The 18,722-nt window shown below is 41.6% G+C and overlaps 1 protein-coding gene across 4 annotated transcripts in view; it reads left to right on the top strand.

The window, feature by feature from the left end:
• The first annotated feature begins 2,520 nt into the window (after positions 1–2,520).
• Positions 2,521–18,722, top strand: part of unc13c (unc-13 homolog C (C. elegans)) — a 125,783-nt gene continuing 109,581 nt past the window's right edge. For 3 of the 4 annotated variants that reach the window (XM_086070780.1, XM_086070782.1, XM_086070783.1), the window contains exon 1: positions 14,280–18,514. In XM_086070780.1, coding sequence (XP_085926906.1) covers positions 14,437–18,514 — 4,078 coding nt within the window. In that variant the 5' untranslated portion in view covers positions 14,280–14,436. Of the gene's footprint in view, positions 2,687–14,279; positions 18,515–18,722 lie in introns of those variants that run through there. The other variant, XM_086070781.1, reaches the window with a different exon arrangement.

Raw genomic sequence — 18,722 nt, 5'->3', positions numbered from 1 at the left:
TGCACACATTTTTGCATGTGCAAACATTTCATAACTCGGGCCCACAGTGTGTGGTGTATACTGCATGGCCAGCACAGCATACTGCACTCATTAAAAAATCGTAAATATGGAGCATGTTTACGATGGTTGGCCCCGACTGTTTTACACCCCAAAATCACTCCGGACACCCCACACCACAGTGTAATCGCTGAGGATAGTCTTTTAGAGATATTCAACAATTGGGAGTTTGCTGACATTCATCGCAAGGGAGGAAATTCTCAAATTAGATTTTCAAGTTTTTTTTTAACATGTATCATTTCTATCAGTACAATTCTAATTGTGAAATTCTATATTTACACCATGACGCTGGGTTTTATTTAATACACCAGAATGCGTCCATGACTAATGTGCAAGACGAATGAGCAATTAATGGCGACATAATGAGAATAGCTAGCGTGTGTGTGTGCTCTGTGTGAGTGTGTGTCAACATGCGGAATGAGTTTTACGAACTCTAGGTTAGCTTGCACAATGAACTCGGTGGTGGAAATCTCATTATAACGCATGATAACATGATATTATAGCATTAGTTTGTCAATGCTAATTAAAAAAAAAATCCATACATTTTCTAGCTGTTGCTCCAACCTTTTTTTCTAATCCCTGTTTTTTATTTTTTTCCTTTCTCTCAGGCATTTTACTGACCAGGATTGAACCGCCGATACTGAAGATGATGACGGTACCTGAGTTGTGTATAACAATGCAAGCAATAGGATTTAATACAAATATCCAATACCATCCAAGTTGAAAATCATATTTAGCGAATTCAGAGGAAAACTGCAAAATATCTGAAATCAAATATCCAGAGTCATCACTGCCATATAAATCACAAAGATATAAATCCCCCAGCTTTTATCGCGGCCATAAAACTTAAAATCACTCTCCTGCAAAATGACAACAATGGAGTTAGCCCAACTGTGGTTCTCTGTGACGTGTTTAATATTTATGACATTGAAGTGTTTTTCATACAAATGTTTACTCTAAGTATGACTTTACCACTGCATTAGCATAGGTTAGTGACACTTCACTACGCTCTGACTTGTGTACAAAAAACAGTGTCGCATCAATGAAACTGTCTCAAGTAAACCAACGGCAACCCGTATGAGTGATGTTCTCAACCGCAGTCCTCGAGTACCCCTAACCAGCCTGTTTTCCATGTCTACCACGAGCAACGCATCAGCTAATCAGAAAGCTCCGCATGAAGCCCGATAACGATCCTCAGCTGTGTTAGCTGGGGAGACGTGGAAAACAGGCTGGATAGGGGTACTCGAGGACCGGGGCTGAGAACCAGTGCACTAATCCAATACTGTTCAAAGGTTTCGGGTCACTCAATCCCTGTTTTTTTCCAGTGGCATTTAATCAAATGAATTACATTACAGTCTATTTAAAACAACAACAAAGGACATTGTAAATGTGTACGCAAACCACAACAGTAAAGGTAGGTTTACTCTTGAAATTGCTGGCTAGGTCAATAATAACCCAATTTTGCTCAAAAATTGGACTGACGTGCTACTTGAGTTCATTTGACCCAAATTTCTGGGTTGTTTTGTATACAACAACCCATTTTTTGTACTAAATAACCACAAACAAATGTGTTGCTTTGGTACAAAAAAACAAAGTTGGGTTAACCCATGGGCAGCATTTTATTTTGAAATGGCTTGGTCGTCAGAACCATCAAAAAGCCCAAAATGGGTCACAATACCGCCTAGAGGTACAACTTTTTTGTTTATTTATTTTTAATCAAAATTGCGTTATTTTTAACCCGGCAGTTTGAAGGGTCTAAGTAGTTATTTATTTTTTATTTTTTTTACCTGGTTTTCATTTGAATGTGAAATATTTATGGCCTCAAACCGCTTTATGCACAAGTGCACAAAATCGGGTTTACGTTGGTGTCACAGAATTGGACCCCCTATAATGGGTTCAAGATATTAATATTTGTTTTTAGCCCAGAAAAAGCAATATGATATATTCTCACCTAAATGTACTGTGTCTATTATTACACTATTATGGGCTACGTGAAAAGATGCAGACTTGCAGTGTGTGCGCCGTTTGCACACCTCAGTTTGTGCTGAAAGAAGGGGTGGCGAAAGAGCGAGCGAGGCGCGAGTAAGAGAGAAAGGGGGAGGATGGTGAGGGAGTGAGTTTCGTGCAAGGGAGGGGACAGACATTCTCCAAGCAGGGGAGCAGAGCCTCAGTCTGGCCAGCAAGGAGGAGAAGCAGCATCAGCAGCAGCATCGCTGTCTGCCTCCCCCGGTTACTACCATCACTACCACTACTACCAACACCAGTCTGCATCCAGATTTCGGACTATACCCGCCCCCCTAGACCAACAAAAGAGGAGGTTGGAGCGGATTTTGTTTTTCATTTGGCAAGGGTTCCGAAAGTGAAGCATGCAGGAGGAGAAGCGTGGAGGCGCGGCTGCGGGATGCGTGCGGTCTGACGGGCGCGCAGCGACCATGATGCCGCTGCTGTGAGAGACTCCCGTGAGCTGCGCACCCAGCCGCCCTCTTCCCCTCCCTCTCCTCTCCCCTCCTCTCATCTCCTCCCCTCACCTCGCCAGCATCGCCGATCGGCACTCATTTGAACGCGGGGACACGGAAACACCACCAGACACTGGCCGCCGGCGTCCTGCACTGGAACTTGACACAAACAGGTATTTTTGGGGAGCGTGTGTGTGGATTCTCCACATGTGTGAATGAATGGGGTTAATCCCATCTCTTGTTACCATTACCATCCATCCACCCATTGTCTCTCTGTGGCCCTGTCATCACATCCATGACATGCTACTTGACCGGAATGCGGTGGGATCATGTGAACTGCACTCATTTTGTTTCCAGAAAAAAGAAAAAATGGTGCACATGCCTTGCATCCTCTCCTTTGCGGCTGCAATGACACGCGCTCCTCCGGCTCCCTCCCCCCCCCCCCCCCCCCAGCAAAAAAAAGAAGAAAGAAGGCATTTGAATTATTTTTTTTGTTGGATTTATCAGGGAAACGCGCACGTTTAAAATGCAGGCAATATGATCTGAGGATGCTCCCCCCTCCCCTCGTCCATCACAGTGGTGTGCTCCTCTCCATATCTCTCTCTCTCTCTCTCCCCCCGTCGGGCGGTACAGAAAGCAATCATGCACATGTGTGTGCATGCATGTGCGAGATGCGACGCACACGCCCACATTCGTCCACACTCCGCCGTAATCCGCGATCATGTGCTCCCAGAGACATGACGTAACACACATGCATATACAGTATCTACGATGTGTTGATACCCCCCCCCCCCCCCCCTCCACCATCCTAAAATATGAGAGCAAATGACCCCGATCTGGCAATTGGGAGAAATGGGTTAGCATGAGAGTGGCACACATATTGTGAAGCTGTGACAAATGGAGTGCTGGCGAGTGCAGTGCTGATCAGATGCCCCCTCAAGGGAAATGGAGGAAATGGGTCCCCGGATACGAGTGATGATGGCCTCGGGCATGCTCAAGGGAGTAGGTGTGGCTGTGGTGGCTCCCTTCTGTCTTTTATTTCTTTTGGAGTTTTCCCAAACTGGAGGGCACGAGGACCAGGAGTTCTTGTGTACAAAAAGACACTCTTTTTTTGTGATTGGCTTGACCTCATAAATCAATAGCTCTTTAAAAACTTTTTTTTTTTTATATAAAATAAGGAAATAGTACCAAAGAACTGTTTGTTTACTAGACAACTTTAAGTTATAAGCCTGAATGAAGTCAATTAAAGATATTGAAGGATTTTTCCCACAAATTGAAACAGTTCCCAGGTGTCTTAAAGGTGACACATTCTGAACATGTACTTAATGGCTTGCATTAAATCTGAAATTAAGTCACCAAGTAAATCTTTTGGCATTTCTGAAAATGTGTCTGTGAGCGAACCATTCTCCTAATCAAAATGTAATTGGTTAAATTAACCAGTGCTGGATTTGTGCATGAGCCGTTGACAGTGCACACGGTGTGTGTGGGGGGAAAAAATAAACGACTCCAGCTCTGGAGGGAGCGTCAGTATCCAAGTCTCCAATAACAGCAGAAAAAGTCAGTAGATTTGTTGCTCGTTGTGGTTTTAAGAAAATATATTGTGATTATTTTATGTGTGCCTGGGACGCAGGCAGCTGACTTAGTTCTTCTTTAATTATTGAAGCTGACTTATTGGTTCTTTAGCCACATTGTGCTGAACAGTCAGAACAGTCACATATGTACCGCTTTCCTGTATCGCAAGGAGTTACATTTACAGTTTTATAATTTTTCCTTTTTGACATCAAGGGTACCTTTTGCGGTGACATCACAAAAAAGTTGTAGACCAATTCAATATCTTAATGTCACACAGGTTGACCTCCATGATTTTCAATACAATTGTATTCCTGAAAACATCAATTGGACATTAAAATTACAGGGTTCCACTGTAAAAACATATAGTTATAGCACAGACTAAGAAATGCTAAGCTAAGGAAACAGTTTGTAAAGTGTGAATGGAAAAAAATATGACCTAATTACTAGAGGTGTGCCCAAAAATCGATTCTCATAAGAATCGCGACTTTCATTTAGTACGATTCAGAATCGATTTTAAATGTCCCACAATCGATTTTATTTAAATTATTTTATACTGTCTTGCCTTTGTTTGTGTATGCCTTTATTTGCAGCACTGTTCACATTGTACCCGATTTGGCCATTTAGGGGCAGTGTGGTTCCACGCGGTCTGATACACTGTTACGTTGTAGCCACATTAGAGAGTAGAAGGAAAAAGTCACGATCAAGTTATTCCACTAAAAGTTGTTTTGTTGCAGCGTGGAGCCGTTCTTTTGAGTGATAAAAGTACCGCGAGTAGCGCGCTAATTAGCATTAGCGAGTTAGACTGGAGTAGATCATTATAATTCCTTGCACATCTATAGATTGAAGCAAAAATCATAGTCAATCAAATCATTTTGAATCAAAAAATCGTTCCTAATCGAAAATTTATTATGAATCGAATCGCAGGCCCAAAAAATTCGGAATCGAATCGAATTGTGAAACATTCAAAGATTCCCAACTAATTACTGTATATTTTATGGATAGAAAAACTAAATGGGCTAAATTTTCATAGACATGCATGTTTGGGAATTTGGCAGACTGCACTGCGCCATCCTGGATGTTCCGGCGGACTGGGAGCATTTTCTTTTACAGGCCCTGGCACATCAAAGTTGACTAATGTTTTGACCAGCTAAAAGCAAGTCTAAGTTGTGGCGCAGGTGGTGTAATGTAATTTTGTTGGATTTGATTAAGGTGCAGGCAGATACATTGTGAGCTCTGCGGACGTGTGATGGATGTCATCGTATTTTATTCACAAATATGTCAACAGTGCGCATTGAACCCTCTGAATCATCGCAGAAATCAATTAATTGATTAGTGGATTAGTATTAATATCATAGTTGACACACACGGATGCACAATCGGATGGCCCACTTCACAGCAGCCGATCTTCTTGCCCTTCCTTATAAACGTACTTTGCCTGCATCGATCTACTTGCATGGACTCCAGCAGGTCCGTTTACACTTCCGTCATTTAGACCATTTTCTGCATTGAATTTAAGGAGCCTCTTCAATTGGCCGGGAAGCAAGTCGGCTGTCTTCATTGCCTCAATGGTGCAAACGCAGGTTTCTAATTGTGCATGTATATTAAAATACTAAAGTAAAAGTAAAGAAAGTAAAGAAAACTCTATGTGGACAGTTTGTGCTTGACTTGTGTTGAGCCTGAAAATAGACCCTGATATGTACTGTATGTAGTTGGTATGTTCTTGTATGAAGATGGACATTCACTAAATTAACTCCTGTTTCCCATGTCAGTGTCGCATTGTGCAGAATAGTCAAGCCTGTTGCTCATGTGTAATGAACTTCCCCCTTCATATTTTATAGTTGGGCCTCTGGAGTGCTTGCCCATCCAATGTGAAATTAACCAACCAAGTAAATATATTTCCTATCTGCCTGTTGATGAAAATGTGAGACAACGTTACATTAAAACCACAACCTACATTGAGTTTCTCCATCCATGATTGCCGAAATCAAGCAGTGGTGGCTTTTCGTGCATGTTCATTTGCAGTCTGGATGTAGAGGTGTGAACACCCCCTCAGGAGGGAGTCCCATAATCTCCACAAGTCTTCGGTAACACCAGAAGAAGTTGCTGAGTGTCAGAAAAGTCACTAAATATAGCAACAAATTCATAAGTTGGTACAACTGAGGAGCTACTGATTTTATTTTCAACTCTCAAGTTGAAGTCCTTTGAAAATCAAATGAGTTGTGACTGACAGCAGCACCTCAGCACGTCGTGCATGCCAGTTGCCATTCAAACACACAGAAAAAATATCGTAACCATCAATAAATCCATGCAGTTATTATTATACATGTCCCTATTGCTTTCAATAGACCACAATGATTGGGTGGAGAGTGTGCTGTCTCCATACTAAACGACAAACGTCTGCTTCTAAACCTCCTTATATTGAACCGCCTGAGATTTATACCCACTATGATGCAACATTAGAAGCCACTCATGTTATGCTATGAAGAGAATGGCCAATAGTGCCATCAGTACGCACTGTAAGATCATTTTACACGTCCTCGGTGTTATGGCTGTGAATGAATGATCTTTGCATTTGCAGCTGCTCCGCTGGATGCGGCGGTCAAACTGATAACATGCAAATGGGGCGCAAAAGGTGATACAGTCATCCGTCATCCCTTCCGCCTAATTCCTGCGTCATTACACCCTAACGGGACAATGCAGGCGATACCTCGCGGGTATTATCGAGTCATTTGTGTGGCAACGCTAGCTCGGGCAGGAGGCTGAATGCTTCATTTGTCAACGCCTAACGTGCACATGTCAGAATGTTGGCTCCGTGGAATCTTGAGAGGCGGCGCGCTAATTGTTAATCAGCGCTCATTTAAGACGACCGCTTTTTTACTGTGATTTGTTCAGGCAGCAGGCGGACATGAAAAGTGCTTTATGTTCCAGAACTGAAACATGTGATACTGTATTTTCTTCATCAAGTGGACAGGGTGTGTTTAATTACGCAACTGTAGATCAGGGCGGAGTAGAAGTTATTAACATCGTACTCATTAGGGTCGCGGGTGAGCTGAAGCCTAACCAGATGACAAATAACAATTCACATGTACAGTAATGGACACTTTAGAGTCTTAAATAAACCTAACATCAAGTTTCACATTGAGATTCGAATCCAGAACAACACTAGAATTGAATGCTGCAGAGGGTTAGTGTTAGGTTAATGTTATTGATGAATATAGATTAATTCAAAGCATTCCTATCATAGATTATGATAGTTTTATAAATAAAAAAATAAAAAAAACTATAAATGACTACTCGGTGACAATTTGACTTTCATCACATTAGTGTTGACTAAAAAATAAAATAAAATAAATCCTAACATGTCCAACCCCTACAAGATACTATGCTAATTCCAATGCGTGACGAAGACATGGTTAGAAGCTAAAGCAGCCACGTTCAATGAGCTCAAAACATGCTCAGTTCATCTGCACCGAGCTGCCATAATAATTTAAGGTCTTCAATTATCCTAACAAGCACTTTTTTTGAATATGGGATTGGAACCCAGGAGCACTCTGGACTTTTCCACCAGTCTATAATGAAGCTCCGTTAAAATACTGTGCTGCATGTTACAAAATAAGTGAAGTAAAAATGGAGAATAACAACACTGAGTATCAATGAGAAAATGTGGAGAAGGGAACAAACCGAGGCTGACCAGAGGAACTTGGACGCATCTCCCTGGAACAATGGCACAACATTGGGGAGCAACCAATCGTCAGCATTTACAGGACTTGTCGCCGTATCCACAAGACACAAAATAATCCTTAATAGTGTGCAGGAAACGATTGGAAAATAGAGTTGACGTGACCATGACGACCACATGGTCAAGTGCCACAATGTTGTCACAATATTAAAAGCAGAACATCCATTAAAAATGTGATGTTATATATCATTTGTGAAATTCTAGCACCCTCTGGTGGTTAGTTTGTTAGTGCAATATGATTTTAATTAGGAATGTTTTGGCCACTTTATCACTCCTCAAAATCAGTCATACCAGCAAATATTTTTCAACAATGCCGTCCAAAAAAAAAAAAAAAGTACATTACTTTTCATCAGCCAAACACAACATTGTGAACTACATAGACCATGATGCCTTGCGCCACTGAGCCAATAGGAGCACATGACGACATGGCCAAGCTTACTTCTCCATCACTGCTGTTATTAAGTACACAAACACAATATTATGCTCCCCCCCACCAATATGAGCTTTTGTTAAATTTTATTTATTTATTTATTTATTTATTTACAATAACGTGAATTTTTTACATATTATTGTGAGCTTTTATTGTATCGCCAACCTCCCCACAATATCGTGATAATTATCGTATCGTGAGGCTCATATTGTGATATTTATCGTTTCGTGATTTTTGGATATCGTTACATCCCTAGTAGGTAATAGTGCTCGTGCCTCATGTCTGAAAAAAAGTGTGAGGTGCACCCAAGCCCCCATGAAGACAGTAAAATAATTATATTTTCACACATACAAGCAGCACTTCATCACCAAGCCACCGAATTACACTTGTACATCCAACAATACTGCAGATCTGCGTAGCTTTTGGCTTTCACATGTTCATGTTTCTGTGTACTCTGGCCGAAAGGAATATGGCTGCCAGTCAAACTCGGTGCGGGGGGCGGTATTATTCAAATTACCCTGATTGATATCACAGACACTGGATGCCTTTCAGACACATTTTCTGTCATATGCAGAACACAAAAAGATTTTACCTTGTTGTGTAATTTCACACATGATGGCACTCCAGAGACTCAACTATTTCATACACAGGCAAATTAAAGTGAAATATAGTATCTGTGAAGTGAATAATTAGTTATATTTTTTTCCAGAGGGGGGAAACGCAAGCATCTTTTTGAGGGAACTGATAAGTTGTCTTGAGTGGATGTTGCACCTGCCAACTAATTAAGAATGTGTTCTAGGTACGGACAGTATTTGAGGGAATATGGTATATGACATGTATTGTATGATATGATGACAGAACTGTGTTGGATTGTGGAATAATCTTTCCAGGTGGGCGGGGATGTGCTTTAGACTCCATGGCGGTAACTTTAAAAAAAAAAAAAAAAAACATACAAAAAATAAGTATATGTAGTCTGGATATTTAGCTTTTGTGACATCAGTCCTGGAACTTTACTGACACACCTCATATAAAGAATATGTTTTGTTGGACAGCTGGACTTGCTGAATTAGGTCACATACAGTCGTTGTGTTGTAAAAGCACCCATCCATTAGCAAGCGCGGCTTATCCCCGAAAGGGTAGCAGAGGGACTGGAGCTGTACCCAGGAGACATTGGGAAGATAAGGGTTTCTTCAAAGCAGAACATGTCATCTATTGATTTATTATTATTTTTTTTTACAATCTTCCATTCACTAACAACACAGCAAGCTATTCCTGCCACTTTTACCTTCACTTTGTTAATTTTAATTCACCTCATTTCACTCATTATTTCTCCCAATTTTACACTGGCTCACGTACCCTCCCTTTTCTGCTCATTATATTGTAGCATTCAAGTGTGCAGATCATATTCAATTATTACTTTCATTTCACTGCACAAGCCACAATACAGGAAACCGCTGGAAAGAAACCCGCTCATTTTAGATTGTCAGATTACACGTAAAAAAAAAAAAAAGAGACAGTTTTCCATTTCAAATTAAGTGGTTCATCTCACGAATGTGTAATGATAGTTTCCTGATTATATTCTCAAAATGGATATGGATCATCAGTCACTTATTCATGACATCTCTTCTAACTTTAAAGTGCCTGTATTATGATAAACTGACGTTTTAGTGGCCTGTGTACAAATAGTTTGATCTCTGGAGTGCCTGGGAATCTAAACAAGTTATTGAAAACTCGCCTATATGCTGTTTTGTGGTTGTTGTTTTTTTTTTTTAACTGCCCAAGATGCTACAAGATGGTGCCGTGGAACTATATTGTGCATTTTTTTTTTTTAATTAAGCAATAATAAACTGTTTTTGGTTAGGTTTAGGGTTGGAACTATTCATTTAGTCAATTATAAATATTGGGGTGGGGACATTAATCATGAGTTGCAAAGTACACGCTAGCATACTTGCGCTTTCTCGAAATCAAATAATCTGAAAGCCCTTTATTTGTAAGGGTTGTTCTAAGATGAGTTTAAAGTGGTACATTATTTTGGAATCACAGTTTGTGGTGCACTCAAGTCATGTGCTCATGCTGCCTCCATGAGTTTAAATTCTTATTTCAACACTCTGGGCTCAGCTACTTTAAGTTCAAGAAAGCAGCCGGCATGTAAAGTCTGCACAAAATCTTCATCTTTGAAGTAGTTTGGCAAAACCATGTCACATAATTAAAAGACCTGGGGACTGTTTTGAATTGTACTATTGTGCGTCTCCTTGAAGGCAAAAGCTTGCATCGTTATTTGAAACAATCCCAGTAGTTTGTATATACTCATTTCAAGCTGCCGGGGGTATGACAAGCTCATATTAAAGCACCGTGTAATTCCCTACATCTCTCCCCTTAACATCAACCCATCAGCCACGGATTTAAACATTAAATTAACAGTATTGACTTACATTTTAGGCACTTAGGAGAGTTGAACGATGCCACTGAAGCACTGTCATCTTTTGAGCGAGCAAATGCCTTTTGACTCGCAGGTCTTGTATTTTTTAAACGAAACAAGAGTGTGTGAAACAGCCGGCTGGGCGTATTTGTGTCTAAAAAGGAAAACACTACTGAGGCAGGTGTCAACAACACTCGCAGACAAGAGGTTGTTTGGAGGATAATTAGCAATCAACCTGTGACGCCCATCGGATATGAGAATGTGTTTGCCTTTTTGGTACGCCGTGAGCTGGTCAGGTGACTCGTGTTTTAGATGATTGATTGATTTTTTATTGGATTACGATGAATGAGGTAGCAAGGCACAACAGTAAAGTTGCAGCTGGGCAGTTAAACAGTTAGCCAAAACTGGCAATAAAGCGGTGTAAGGTTGATGGGAAAATGTAGTGTCATAATTAGTTCATGGGGGTTTGTGACTAGCGGTGATGTTTATAGAAATGCTCCATCCGAGACATGCTTAACAATTACTCATTGGACAAGTTGATACTTTTTTTTTTCACTGGAGTGCAAACCATATTGTCATAATAGTCCTGTAGTAGGATTCCAGTACTTCCTGAAGGATCTGTACAAATGTCTGTGCATGTGTGCCGGAAACCATAACACAGTAACTAGTGTTTCTAAGAGATGACACAAGTTATGTAACTAATGTATTTAAAAGGATTACCATCTCTGAATTGTAACAAATGATATGACAGATGCTTTAACTTCATCAAAACAACAGCTGTGACAATTCTGTTTTTATGAATGACATGCAAGATGTTCCAATGATTGCATTAAAGCAATACTAAGGAACGTTTATGTTGATTATGGCGGCGCCATATGGACAAAAGCGGTAAGGTTATTCCCGAAGGAAGACCACATTTCCCATGAGGACAAGCACATTGTGTTGTTGTTTTTTTAGGTCACGCCAGCGAGTGAAAGCCGGAACAATGTTGATCCTTGACTGTCCTTTTATCCGGGTAGCTTCCCTTTTTCTTTTTTGTTTCCTCAGACAAAACGTTTCAGTTGTTTTGCAGCTTCTGCCAGGAAAGCAGTAATCGTGCGTTGACATTCAAATTGACTTCCGTCTTTGTATGAGGAAAGGGGGAAGTGATGTATGCCATAAGGCCGTCAGTACTTGTAGTTTTATTGTGTGGCAGTGTTCCTACCATCCTCCTCAAAGTTGTTTAGTGCCAGTAAAAACGATACAGACCCCTTAGGCCATGGCGAAGGTAGCATTCAACTAGTTTTAAGTTTAATCAGAAGAGTTAGGAAAATATTCTATTAAGTTGGAAAAGTTTCTTAGTGCTACTTTAATGTTGACTAAAAAGACCCTAACCCCATGCAGGACTCAAACAGGTTAAAGGCTGCTAAAATCCGATTCAAGAGGACAGCTGGTCACAGTAAGGTTAGGATGCTGTGCAACATGATACTGAGAATGAAATGGATGTGATACTACCCAAACTGAGTTTGTGTAAATGTGTTGTTTTTGCTGCATGTTACTCCCAACTGTGGTTACTTTTACTAGCAGTAACAATACAATATTACCACCTAAACATAGAATAACAGAGAGGAAGTATAAAGTTTACAATGACACCGATGTATGATGTTAAGACAGGTCAACATCACATTGTTTATAATTAACTGAAATTGTGACTTTATGACTATGTTAGATTAGGATAGTGATGGATTATAGTGTGGCTGTCATACAAATTCGGGTTATGTTGCCGCAATATTAAAGAAACTCATTTTCCAATAGAGTTCTTCTCATAGTTCTGTGCTAATAACCCAAACCTTAGGCCATATCATATGAATTATATACAACTGAAAGTCAGAGCAGTGTCACTAAATTCGAAGTTGATTCTAAATTGTGAGCCTAATTTAGTCTTTGTCCTTTCCCCAATCAACAGCCCCGAGGAAGTACTTGGCAAATGTAGTTAAAGTCCCCGCCATCAACAACTCAAAGATGCTTCTGATGAGGCTGGCTGATAAAAAAAAAAAAAAAAGAACTGTTGGCGTGGAAGTTGGAGAACTATAAAGAGAGTTATATATCTCCAGGCCTCTCTGAATTAATACAACGATAATGAAGTCAAAAACTCAGACACTCTGATCCAATAAAAAGAAAAGAACCGTGTATGGTAGACGTCAATCAAGTGCTATCTGTGCCCACACTGTCTCCAGAGGAGGTCAGTCAGTAGAAGTTGTGTAGGTGGGCTATGACTGCAGGGCTACTGATGTTTAAAATTGCAAAAGCAGTCCTGAAGGAATGATGTTAATGGGTTAACTTGACATGGGCGAACCAGAAAGGTGCCTTGAACTACCCTTAGCGGCTGATTAACCGGCCCCGACAGCAGTATTACGTCACTTCTTGGTTTGTGTGGCAATGTCAGGGCACATCAAGTCTTTGCTATTTTCATGCAAGGTGTATAGAAGTTGTGTTAAGTTGCTTTATGCCTGTACACAGGTCTTCACTAAATACCATACACAATATCGTACTAGAGCACCACTATTTTTCAGCTATACATTTTCTCTGCCGCTTGTACTCATTAGGGTTGCGTGTGAGCTGGAGCCTATCATCAGCTGACTTACACTCTGGACTGGTAGCTAACAAGCTATTTTGTTATTGCTAATTCCATGTTATTGCTCAACATATTTCAATAATACATTGGAAGCTGCAGACAATGCTAATCAGACAAATCATAATTTCAGCAGTTTTTTTCTAGGAGAAAAACTGTTCGGACAATCCAGTTGTGTTTGACTTTAGAAATTCAACCATTCCACTAATATGAAGTGGCTCTACTTGTATCTTTTCCATGAAAATAACAACTAGTCAAGTCTCATGTCTAATTAATGTATGGTGCAAGAAGAAACCATACCATAGATATTTGAACCAAAAGTACATGCTGTGTGTAATTCTCTATTAAAGCAAAACAGTGATTGTGACTGTGTTTTACAGCTCCTTTGACATGTGCAGGCCTTTGTGGGCATGAGGCTGTAGTAGACTGTAGCATCAACACTGTAAATCCTAGGACTAATATAAAACAACTGTCAAAACGTCTGGATGACAAACACTACTCTTTCGACTCAGTTGGCCGGTTTCTCTCATTGGTAAACAATGTCTCCAGCAGCTACTTCAGACTGTTTAAATTTTCAACATGATGCCTTTGCAAGCATACAGTCTGCTGCACCCGTGTATTATCAACACATGAATGATTCAAATACTAAGCCATACACATCATGACTTTGCACGTGAAACAAATGGAAGCACAGGTCATTAACTTTCAACGTTTAATTACTTCATATGTCATACTTGCTATTATAATCAATGAATGGAAAGTGCTGCACGGTATCTGACAACTGCATTCGTCTTGTGTTGAAACTTGATTTGAGAAAATTTATATTTTGACATCCATCATCAAATGACATTGTTTATGCCATCATTTCATTTATCATTCACTATACCATTGACAAATGGTATTTTTGTTCATATGTATGAATGAATAATCTATATTTTCAGTGTAAAACAGAATCCTGCTAAAACAATTTAATAATTTTCTTGTTCTGCTTACAGGGGATTTCCTTTACTGGATATAAACACAACAACCAGTTGCTTCACCATATGGTCTGCCCTTCACAAAAACAAGCTGACAATCCTCACAGTGCCAGAGCTCTCTTCTCCATGTACTCCTTCTCTTGTTAATATTAGGGAGTCTTCAGGGTTGCCATCCATGGTTTCTACCCTCATCAAGATTATATCAGCTTACATTGAAAAGATTTGCAAAGGAATGTTTACAAAGAAATTGGCAAACCAAATCAAGAAGAAAGAGAGAAGTAAAAATAAAGAGCCAACAAAATTAACCACTGACCTGCAAGCACACAATCCGACTCTGTCTAACACAGTGAAGACCACTGTTAAAAAGATCTCCAAATGCTCCTCAGCACGTAACGTATCGCTGGAAGACGACGACGGCAAGAACGACTGCTCGTCCCTGTCGCCCACTTTCAGTTATCGCGTGGCCATCGCAAATGGACTCCCTAAAACCGCCCCTTTTTTGAACAACAACAATGAGAGCATATTTCCTGAGGTTCTTTCAATCGACAGTAGCTATTCCGACACACTGAGCGACGCGAAGCCTATCCGGAGGCTGGATGAGCATAAATCGCACACTATGCCAGTAAGACGGAACCGGAAGAGCCTCATCAGTTTGGCTCCCTCCGACGGGAGCTCTGAGGGCGAACGAGTGGAACGCTCCAGTCTGCACACTCTCCGGCTGGGAGCTCTTCGCAAGTTGAGGAAATGGAAGAAGAGTCAGGAATGTGTCTCCTCGGACTCCGAGGTCAGCAACTGGAGGAAGACCCTTGGCATCCGGAGCAAGTCCTTGGACCGAGCGGGACGGCAGCAGAAGAGCTCCACTCTGGAACCCGGCTCCTCTTCCACAGGATGCATCAGTCAGACACAGGATGTCATGGAGATGATCTTCAAGGAACTTCAGGGGATCAGCCAGATAGAGACAGAACTGTCCGAACTACGTGGCCATGTCAACGCTCTGAAGAGCTCAATTGACGAGATCTCCAGCAGTGTGGAAGTAGTTCAGAGCGAGATTGAGCAACTTCGCTCTGGATTTGTGCAGTCAAGGAGGGAAACACGTGACATCCATGACTACATAAAACAAATTAGCCACCAGGCCAATAATTCTACTCTGCGTTTCCTCAATGTTCCTGAAGAAAGGTCAGAGAAAACAGAACATCTTATATATAAATTACTAAAAGACAAAATGGGTCTTGCCGATGCCTATAAAACAATTAAAATCGAGCTCGCTCACAGGTTAGGACAAACACGAGAATGTTCTAATGCAAAACCTCGTCCCATTATAGTTATATTTGCAACACCCCAAGACAGGGATTTAGTCTTGAAAAAATGCTATAAACTTAAAGGAACTGGAATTACAGTTTCTACTGACAGCTTAACTCGGGAAGGGAAAGAGCGAAAGGACAAGGCAATGTCCTCCTCACAAACCTATGAAAGTATGGATATTAAGGTATCAGGGAAAGATAAAGTAGTAGAGAGTGATGACTGGGATTCCATGGATAGTGACAAGGAATTAGATGAGCTAAGCAGAAACAAATATGCAATGGTGATTTCAAAGCCCGCTCACAAGAGCAAATCAGAGAAAAGACGATCCCATGACCACAGCCGGTCAGGGGAGGAAGCGAGCTACTCAGGTGCAGTTCACTATGCCGATGACTCATACTATGACCCCGATAAGCATGGAAAGGCTTACTATTCCGATGTAACCTCTTGTTGGCTCTCTCAGAGTGACTACTCCACACCAAAACTCAGCCGCTCGGAATCGGACTGCTCAAAACTTTGCCAGTCATACTCGGAGGACTTTTCAGAGAGCCAGTACTTTACACGGGCCAATGGCTGCTCCCTGTTGTCCTCCTCAGATCAAGAACTGTGGCAGAGGAAACAAGAGGATATGGCATCCTCTTGGTATGCTAGCCCCAGTCACCCACTCAGCCATGAGAATCGACCTTATGAACACAATGAGATCGAGACCACTGAGACTGTTGACAGTGGGGTGAGCAATGGACTTGTTTGCATGTCTGGGGACAGAAGCCACTACAGTGGCTCCCAACTTTCTCTGCAAGCTGATCTGTCACCTTGGAAAGACTGGCATCATCTAGAGCAAGGCGCCGATTCAGGTTTGGAAGCGTCCATAGATGTCAGCAGTCCATTTGACCCATCTACCATACCGGGTTTTCCAGAGAATATCACTAAATGCCAAGAAGTTGATTTACAATTTGAAGGGGAGGAGGAGTTCATGATGCTTGACAGAGAACCCACCTTGCCCCCAATAACCACCCACATTATTACACCCGTTGTAGACCGTGAGTCCACCAAAACACATGTGCGGCAGTCTAAAGGGAGTTCCAAGGGAGTAGCAAAAGAAAGTGCAAAAGTATCATCTAAAGATGCTTTAAAAGCTACAGCTAAAACTACAAATAAACAAACTAAAACTGTGTCGAAAGATGAAAACCCCAACACACAGGAAAAGGAAATTATTAAAGTATCTGCAAAGATTTCATCTAAAGTGACATCAAATGCCACTCCAAAAGAGCCAACGAAAGAGAAGAAATCCACAGTTAAAGAGACCCCTCAAGCCTTCTCTAAAGACAGCCAAAAACCTACAACTAAATATTCTACAAAACCCACTGTTGAAGATGTAGCTAAAGTAGCGCCTAAGGTCATTTGCACTGAGACGGTTAAAGTTAGCAGAGCAGCCCCGAAGGTTTCCCAGGCCATGACACCAAAACAAAGTCCAAGAGAGTCACCAAAAGACAGCCCTAAAATTACCCCGATAATGAGTCCAGCTTCCACTCCCAAAGAGTCCCCAAAAGAGTCCCCTAAAGAGTCCCCTAAACAGTCCCCTATGGTCAGTGTTAAAGAACCTCTACAAGGCACACAGAAACCTGCTGCTAAGGAGGTTACCAAAGATGCCGCGAAGGTACTCCCAAAAGAGATACCTAAAGAACAGAATAAGGAGAACACCAATAACAATAAAGTACCGCCAAAAAAGGATTCAAGCATTCCAATCAAAGAAGCACCGGTTTCTAAAGAGACTCCGAAGGTGTCCGTCAAAGAAGCCCCTAAGGCATCTCCAAGTCAATCACCTCAGGTAGTCTCTCCAGATTCCCCGAAAATAATTGCTAAAGATGCCCCCAAGGAAGCTTCAAAAGCAGTTCCAAAGGAAACATTTCCTGAAATCGATGTCAATCACAGCTTTCACCAAACTCAAGGTAAATCCACAACTATGTACCGCAGTCAGAGTGAGATTCGAACAGAAAAGGTTGAGGAGGTGCCTAAATCATGGAGCAGCAGGCTCAGTATAGACCTCAGCGAGAAGTCTTTTGGTTTTGGCTTTGGGTCTACGCTGCAAAGGGCTAAATCAGCTCTGGAGGTTGTGTGGAAAACTGGCCCTCCGAATACTCCCGCACCTCCTGAAGAACCCACAAACTCTTCTTCGTCATTCATGGGGCGTTTCCGCACACTCTCCACCTCCAACTCCCCCTCCAACTCCCCCTCAGCGGTAGACCCAGCTGCTCACAAAGAACCTGTTTACTACAAACCGGAGGAGGAGAATAAAGTTTCAGAGGCTGAAGCTGTCGAACAATCAGAGGATGGTGAGACCCACTATGTTGAGGTGATGGAGCAGGTTCTGGCTAGTTTAGAGAACAGGACTAATGCTAACGAAACTGAAGAACTTTTGCAGGAATGTGAGCCTTCTCAGGACACTGATGCATTTGAGGATGTCCAGGCTTCTCAGGAGAATGATGTCCCTGAAAATGTTGAGACTTCAGAAGATTTCAGTGCCACAAGAGACAACGATGCGAGCCAAGAGGCACATGTCCTAGAGTATGACTGTGGCTTGGATGAACAGTACAATGAGGAGTACAGTGAGGAGTATGAAACCAACGTGACCGAGGACACAGCCGAATATGACGCCATGGTGGAGTATTTGGATGTTGAGGAACCTGACGAGACAGAGGACAATGATATAACCGAGGAGCTGGAAGAGGGTGACGAGGATATCGACGAGATTGAGGAGCTGGTGGAGGAGACCACAGAGGTATCGGAGAAAGTGGATGAACATGAGGATGACAAAAGAAAAAGCATAGCTGAGGAGAAGCCTGCCGCCACCGAAGCACCACCGAAGAAGCGCATACGACCGACATTTAAAGAGGCTGCTCTGAGGGCATACCGGAAACAGATGGCTGAACTGGAGCAACAGATCTTGGCAGGAGGTAGGACTCCTTCCCATTCATTTTGATATACCTGCTTATGACAACATGCAGTGAAGACAGAAATCTCCCTACGCTAGGCATTATCATTTTAGATCTCTCATAGCCTTTCATTGTAATTCAAAAATCAAATTGAGCTCATTGCATTGACCGGTATGACATAAGCTAAATTGTCCGTTATTTGGCATCATGAGATGAGAACACAGTTGGC

Source organism: Leptonotus elevatus, chromosome 3, assembly GCF_054856555.1.
Source record: "Leptonotus elevatus isolate MCC_2025b chromosome 3, RoL_Lele_1.0, whole genome shotgun sequence".
Classification (NCBI taxonomy): Eukaryota; Metazoa; Chordata; class Actinopteri; order Syngnathiformes; family Syngnathidae; genus Leptonotus; species Leptonotus elevatus.
Note: the sequence above shows the minus strand (reverse complement) of the source record. Positions and strands in the feature narration are given on the sequence as shown.